Source organism: Budorcas taxicolor, chromosome 7 (genome assembly GCF_023091745.1).
Source record: "Budorcas taxicolor isolate Tak-1 chromosome 7, Takin1.1, whole genome shotgun sequence".
NCBI classification, from domain to species: domain Eukaryota; kingdom Metazoa; phylum Chordata; class Mammalia; order Artiodactyla; family Bovidae; genus Budorcas; species Budorcas taxicolor.
Genome location: NC_068916.1, coordinates 18,016,434 through 18,023,622, shown reverse-complemented (window position 1 = coordinate 18,023,622; position 7,189 = coordinate 18,016,434). Strand labels below are relative to the sequence as shown.

At 53.3% G+C, this 7,189-nt stretch overlaps 1 protein-coding gene across 1 annotated transcript; it reads left to right on the top strand.

Moving 5' to 3' along the window:
- The first annotated feature begins 2,612 nt into the window (after positions 1 to 2,612).
- TNFSF9 (TNF superfamily member 9) lies at positions 2,613 to 5,163 on the top strand. The gene is made up of 3 exons (XM_052644390.1): positions 2,613 to 2,876; positions 3,535 to 3,571; positions 4,706 to 5,163. The coding sequence occupies exons 1-3, from the start codon at positions 2,613 to 2,615 to the stop codon at positions 5,161 to 5,163; spliced, it is 759 nt and encodes a 252-aa protein (XP_052500350.1).
- Positions 5,164 to 7,189: the final 2,026 nt, after the last annotated feature.

Here is a 7,189-nt window from a genome sequence, read left to right as displayed (position 1 = left end):
TTGTGGGCCAAACAATCTCTGTTGTAACTACCCCATTTGGCTGGAACATTGCAAAAATCACCATAGACTGTATGGAAACGAATGAGCGTGGCTGTGTGCTGATACAATTTTATTTGTGGACACTGAAATTTGAATTTCACACATGATTTGTACCTGTCAGGAGTCTTATTTTGAATTTTCCCAGCTGCCTCAAAATGAAAACACACAAAATGTCAGTGGACTGAGGTTTTCCACCTCTAGAATCCATGCTGGTAACTATTATACTTTATTCATTCCTTTATTCAGTAAATACTATCAAGGCCTATAATTTTCTAGGTACTGGAGGTAGCATGGAAACTAGGCAGGCGAAGATACTCCTCTTTGGGACTTAACCGTTTCTTGGGGGAAAACAACCACGAGCAAGTAAACAAACGAACAAGAATATCTCACGTGGTGGAAACTGCTAGTAAGGAAATTTCAAGGGGTGATGTAACTGGGGCCTGAGAGAGAGACACTTTCATTTGGGTTGTCCGAAACGGTGCCTGGGAGTTCTCTGAATTCCTCTTTTTCGTCAGCTTAGGCAAACCTTGTCTGTGAGCTGCCTTGGGGTGGGGTTTAATAATAAATAGAACGGCCTGTGGCCTGTGAATTTCTTGGACGGCCCGTGGCCTGTGAGCTTCTTGGCAGAGCGATAGTATCTGGTAAAACCTCGTTGTCCTCAGAATCTTTGTATCTATCTTCCTGGCTGGTCAGATTCCTCAGAGAAAAGATCCCACCATCCCCATCTTTCAGGTCCTGGCTCCTGGGTTGGGGGCGAGGGTCAAGGTGGGACAGTTTCAACTCTTGCATTCAAGTTCACACATTTGATTCACGCATGATCCTATCATGATTCTTCTATTATCAACTGCATTCCTCCCACCAGAAATGTTGAGATTTCCGTGGTCTGGAGGGGAAAAAAAAGCAACCAAGAAATGGCTGTGTTTCCACCCTACTGGGGAGCAGAGCTGGTATCTCTTTTGGGAATTTACTTTCAACCAACGCTTCTACTTTAGTTGCCACCCACCACATCTCTTTTGGAGTTGGCAGGAGGTCACCAATAACTGAGGCGTGAGACACGGTGGTTGATGGTGGTATTTTGCTAGGGAATGTGTATTTGGCATTCCACCCCATGGCTGACAAGTTTTGGTTTAGGTTTTAAAACAGTCCCTTAACTATGGCTGCAGTGAGATTTGGGGAGACAGTAAAAGTAGGCGCTGGACCTTAATTCTTCCTCTTTACTCAGAAGGACAGCTGACCGCAGATCTGGGGGAAAGAACATTCCAGGTGTAGGGGACAGCAGATGCGAAGGAACAACCTTGGTACAACGCAGTGGGTTCTTCAACTTGGGCAAGTGTCAGAATGTTCTTGAAGGCTCCTTCAGACACTGACTGCAGGGCTTCAGTTCCCAGAATGTCAATAGGTCTGGCTGAGGTGCTAGAATCTGCAGAGCTAGCAAGTCCCCAGGTGATGCTGGTTTGGGCACAGCGCTTTTTTATAAACCGCTAGTATTAACGGAAGCGTTTTACACCTAGGTGTCAACAAGAGCCAGTATCATTAGTGTTTTCTCCTTTTAATTCCTCAGAGAGGCTTAATAATACAAGGTTGAATACAGGGCCGGTATCCGATCTTTGTTCCGTTTAACCAAAACACCCCTCCCCCCATTTCCTGGGCCGCTGGTGGACGGGTGAGATCAATTCCCGGGTCCATTCTCCCTTGCGCTATAGGGGAAGTGAGACCTGAAGAAGGATGGCGAGGTCCACCCCGCTGGTCTAGGGTGAGCCGGGCTTCTCTGGGAGCCCAGGGCTTTTCTAGGGCTGGCCATCTGTCAATCCACGGTTGCTTCCTCTTTTGAGGCAGAGTTCTGGCCGCATCTCCGCTCCTCCTCCCGCCCCCGCGGACACCACGGGAGCGCGAACGGGAAATTTGAGTTTCCTCCGCCTCACTCAAGGTTGTCCCTTTCCTACAAGGGGAATTTCTCCACCTGGACTCTCCAGCCTTTTGCTTGTGGGGTCCAGGGAGTCCCTGACGGGAAGCGTCTAGGTGGGTGGGTGGGGGCAGGCCACGGAAGGTCCGGGGTCCCGGGAAAAGAGAGGGAAGTAGAGAGAGGACTGAGCAGGGCACTCGGGGTTCCGTTGGGAGGACTTATCCTCCAGAGGACAAGCGGGCTGAGGCCTGGCTGTTCTTTTGACTCCTCCGAAGAAGTGCTGATTTTAGGGGAGCCCTGGAGGGGCACCAATGCTGGGGGGGCGCTAGGGAGGGAGAAGGAATCAGGGAAAGAGACAAGAGAGAGAAGCAGAGAGGCGAAGAGATAACCAGGGAGATGCAAGAGAGATAACTGGGGGTCAGGAGGATTTGATGGAGCAGAGCGTGGAGAGCTAGAGAGAAAAGGAGACAGAGACATTCAGGGAAGAGAAAGTTGGGGAAAGTTTGGACCGAAGGTGGAGAGGGCGGGGCGGGGCCGCAAGGGGCGGGGCGGGCGGGAACCAACCTACCCAGCGGGTCGCTGGGATCCCCACCGGCCACTCCCCGGAAAGCCGGCCTTAGCTATAAAGGGCGGTGCGCAGGACCCGACTCGCAGCCGCCCGCAGCTGGCCATGCACTCCAGCACCCTCGCCACCCCGGACCCTGAGGCCCAGCGGTCGCCAGCGCCCCCGGGTCGCGTCTGCAACCCGCTGCCCTGGGCTCTGAGCGCCGCGCTGCTGCTGCTTGCCGCTGCCTGCGCCACCTGCGTGGTGCGGGTCTGGGGCATCCCCGGGACTCCTGCCTCGCCGGTTTCCAGTCCCGCGCCCAGCTCGATTCTCCCCGTGGGACTGGAGCAGACTTCCGACCCCCACGCCAGCCTCCCCAACTCTCCGCAGGTGAGATACTGCCCGATCTAGACCCCGAGAGAGACCCGTACCCAGCCCCAGGACCCCTTCTCCATCCGCGTCCCCGCCTCCCGCAAGGTCTTTTCTGCGTCCCAGGCCGAGGGTGGAGAGACCTACCCCCCCCCCCCCCCCCCGGTCCTTCTTGGATTTCTGAGGTCACTAATTCTTTATCCAGGTCTCCAGGGGGGCACCATTCTAATCCTAACCCCCCGTGAGACCCCATCTGCACCCCGGGCTTCAGATGGGGACCGTTTCACCAATGCGCACCCTGAGGGACACTGTCTGCAACCATCGCGGGGTTTCCCTTTTCTTTCGTAACTCGCAAAGAACCTCGGTTTTCTCCCGGACCCTTAGGGTACCTTCCTTTCCCTCTCAAGACTCTGCAGTATCAAGCCCCCTGGAGGGACTGTCTCCTCATTTCCCTCCTAAGTCCTCGGGGTCCTCTCCTTGCAGACAGCCAGGGCTGGGGCAGCGCGTGTGTGTACGCGCGCGCGCGCGCGCGGGATGGTTCTTTTGGAACGCGAAGGGAAGGGACCATAAAGACTGTAGGCTCAAGGCCTGCGCAGATCCCGGGGACCCCACTTTCCAAGGGGCTGCGTGCTGCGAGCAGAAGGACCTTTATTCACTTTGCGTTTGTCCTTTCTCTCAGCAGGGCGTGTTCGCGCAGCTGGTGGTGGCCGATGGAGGTGAGTGGCCCCCTAAAGACCTGGGGGAGCGGGAGGAGGATGCACTAAGTGGGAGAACTCCGGGAGAGGGAAGCCCCCCGCTCTGACCCAGTCTGACCCTCTTTCCCTGCCTTCTCTGAAAAGCTCCCCCTACCCTCTTAGAACCTCGGCTCTCCCTCTCCGGGTCTCCTCCTTCTCTGACCTCCATTTGTGCCCACCTCAGACCCCCGGCCCCTTAAGGCTGGGCCTGGATCCGCGCAAATCTCAGCGGGGTCGGCTCCCTCTCCTGGACTCTGGGAGATCCGGACCCCTCCTCCCCAACCGTTTCCCCTCCCTCACTTCTGGAAGCCCCGTTTCCTACTCACTTCCCTTCCCCCCTTCCGGAGACCCTCCTCCTCCCTCTTAGGGAGACTCTTTCCCGGTTCCCTCTGACCCTCCCTCTCCCAGACTCTCCTCCTCATCCTCCCTCTACAGACCGTCGCCCTTTCCTCTCCGCCTTCTGGGGACTCTTCCCCCCAGCCCTTTCCCTCCCCCTTCCGGACTCTCCTGCAACCTCCTCGCGTCTCTTTTAAGGAGACCTTCACCCCATCCTCTCCTCTGTTTGAAATTCCCTCCTTCTTCACCCTCCACCCCTTTCTCTCTCCCGTTAGCTTTCCTCTAGGGTCCTCGCTCCTTCCTGACAAGCTTCCCTTCCCCGCCCTCTCCCTCTCGTCCCGCCTCCTTCTCGGAGTCCCTCCATTCTATCCCCTTTCTGCCTGTCCCCTCTCTTTCCAAACCCCTTCCTCCCATCCCTAGGAGCCCCCTTTCCCCTCCATCATCCTTTCTGGCATTACATGTCCTCCTGCTCCTGGTTCCTGGAAGTCTCTCTCCCTCCACCAACACCCCCTCTCTCCTCTCCGCTTCCTCAGTCTCCAGCTTTCTGAGTCTCTCCCCCCTCCCCCCGAATCCTTTCCTCCCTTCTTAGCCCCTCTTTCCCCTCCTCAAGCCCCACTTCCCTCGAGACCCTCTTCCTTCCCTGAGCTCCCTTATCTTTCTCACACACTCCTCCCCACTTTTGCGTCTCCCTTAGAGCCGCTCCCCTCCTTTCCCAGGGTATGCTCCCCGCTCACCAGCTATGCACACCTGCTCAGTGTACCCCACCTTCCCCTCCCACAGCACGACTGACCGAAGGGCCGGTGCAGTGGCGTAGCGAGCCGGGGTTGACAGGTGTGACTCTGGCGCCAGGCATGCGCTACGACAAGCGCACCCAAGAGCTGGTGGTCCCCGAGGCCGGAGTCTACTATATTTTCTTGCACTTGACTCTGAAGCGCGTGATGGCCGGCAGCCCCAACAGCTCCGACTCTGTCTCCGTGGCCCTGGACCTGCAGCCTCACCAAGCCGGGGCCGCCCTAACCCTCACCTTGGACTTGCCAGCCCCACCCTCGGGGAACTCAGCAGCTGGTTTCCGGAGCAGCTTGCTGCACCTGGATGCGGGGCAGCGCTTGAGCGTCCACCTGCGCCCCACGATCCAGGAGCCTCTCTCCTGGCAGCTCTCAGCCGAATCCACGGTCTGGGGCCTCTTCCGCGTGGCCGCCCAAGTTCCCAGTGGACTCCCCTTGTCAAAGCTCACGTGACCCGAGGCCTAGGTGTCACCTCCTCGAACAAGACTGCATCTTCCCTTCCTTCGTTGGGGCCCCAGGTGATGGGACCCAGCTCCTCTACCTCACTGGGCTGGCCGGGGGTCAGTGCTGCTGACCCCCTTCCTCCAGGATCCTCTGGGTCCCTCGGTATTTATTCTGAGCTGAGCTCAGACACTGTACATTATATTAATCCATTCAACTGATATTTATTGAGCTTCTGCTCCATGCCAGGCACTGTACAGGGCTAGAGAAATAGGAGCAAATAAAATAGACCCTCTCCCCATCCTTATTTATGTTAATATGTGCGAAATAGAGACTCATTTCCAACCCCTCTCCTCCCCACTCCATGGGACTCATGGGGCTAACTTGTGGGAGGGGGTCCAAGTATCTATGCTGTGTGAGCTTTATTCACTCATGCAAAATTTATCAGGCACTGTTTTAGGTGTTGGGGATCCAGCCAGGAACAAGACAAGAAAAAACCTCCAGCTTTTGCCAAGCTGATGGTCTAATATGCTGGCTTTACACTATGACTGTGTGTGACCCCATGTAACAGGGACATACGGGAGGGTGTGAGGTGGTACCTGATGCTGGATAATAAAATATTTTTATATATTATGACTGCTATGTACTGTACATTTACTAGACAATGTGAGTTATCTTGAGGCTTCAAACTGCCCTGTGCCTTAGGCATGGGATTTTTGTTATTCTCGTGATATTATTTCTATGCCCTTGAGATAGTTCACCTCTACTGTATCTGATAGTGGAAATACTGTGTAATTCCGTTTCACAGGACATTGCTTGCCAGCTCTGTGTTCAGTGTCACCACACTAGAAATTTAAAATGGACCATGGTGATAGTATTTCCACTAGGGGAAGCGACAAAGCTTACAAGTCCGATTTGATGTATTATTTGTTGATTGCCTACACTCAAAAGTGCTGGGAAAACAGATGTTCACCATGTAGATGACATTTATGTGGGTTTTGCCTGTAACTGTTATATTGTGACTAGCACACAAAAAAATCGAGGAAGTCTTTCTATAGTGCTGTCAAACCATTATCTGATTTAGCAAAGAAGTTCCAAGCATCATCAAAAAGCAAGTGAAGTGTGAACACACATCTTGATTGTTTCGTTCCATCTCCGTGTCTAGAGGAAAATATCAACCTCCATTTGCTTGTTTCTCACCTGCAAGCATAGATTGGCTTTGGGTTACAAAAGTGGAAAAAAAAATGAGAAAGGCGTTCTGTGACACTCAGTTTTGGCTGTATGGAATTTGCAGTGGGGAGTATCTTATTTTATCGCTGGAGGTTGCCTGCTAAACATTTATGCCAATAAAATTTATAATAAATACAGATTCAATTCTCTCCTTTTAAAAAATTTTAATTTTGTTTTATTCATTTTGCTGCATTGAGACTTAATTGCAGCACTTGACGATCTTTTGGTCTTTCTTTGAGCACGCGAGATCTTCATTTGTGGCATGTGGAATCTAGTTTCTTGACTGGGATTGAACCCAGGCCCCCTGCATTAGGAGCGTGGAGTTTTAGCCACTGGACCACTAGGGAAGTTCCTCAGTTTTCTACTTCATGAGAGCTGGTTGTTAAACATTTGCCAGCACACCACTGTCCTGACCAGTTCTCCCAACCCCCGCTAATTTTCCCATCATGAAAATCTGCCCCTTGGCCCATTTAAACCAGATGGACCTTGGCTCCTGGGGCTGGGGTGGACAGGGAGGTTTCCATAGAGCAGGTGACCTTGATGGGGACTTAAAAGGAGGGGTGGAGGTAAGGAGGAAGGGGAAGAGCTTTGCCTGTGCTAGACAGCCAGGAGGGTGTGTGATGGGCAGTGAAGATGAATTTCATTGCCTGACCCATCTCTACTCCTCAAAGAGTTCCTTCCATTCCCCACATCCCTTCTGAGTGAGCAGAACTGACATTGAACTGACAACCGTGAATATGGGCATGAAAGTGAAAATGTTAGCTGCTCAGTCATGCTCAACTCTTTGTGACGTCATGGACTGCAGCCT

What these genes read in the sequence shown, in the direction of transcription:
- TNFSF9 (XM_052644390.1), top strand. Translation starts at nt 2,613, where the DNA reads ATGCACTCCAGCACCCTCGCCACCCCGGACCCTGAGGCCCAGCGGTCG. An exon ending in GCCTCCCCAACTCTCCGCAG is followed by an intron (nt 2,877 to 3,534) that starts GTGAGATACTGC and finishes CCTTTCTCTCAG; the next exon opens with CAGGGCGTGTTCGCGCAGCT. An exon ending in GCTGGTGGTGGCCGATGGAG is followed by an intron (nt 3,572 to 4,705) that starts GTGAGTGGCCCC and finishes CCCCTCCCACAG; the next exon opens with CACGACTGACCGAAGGGCCG.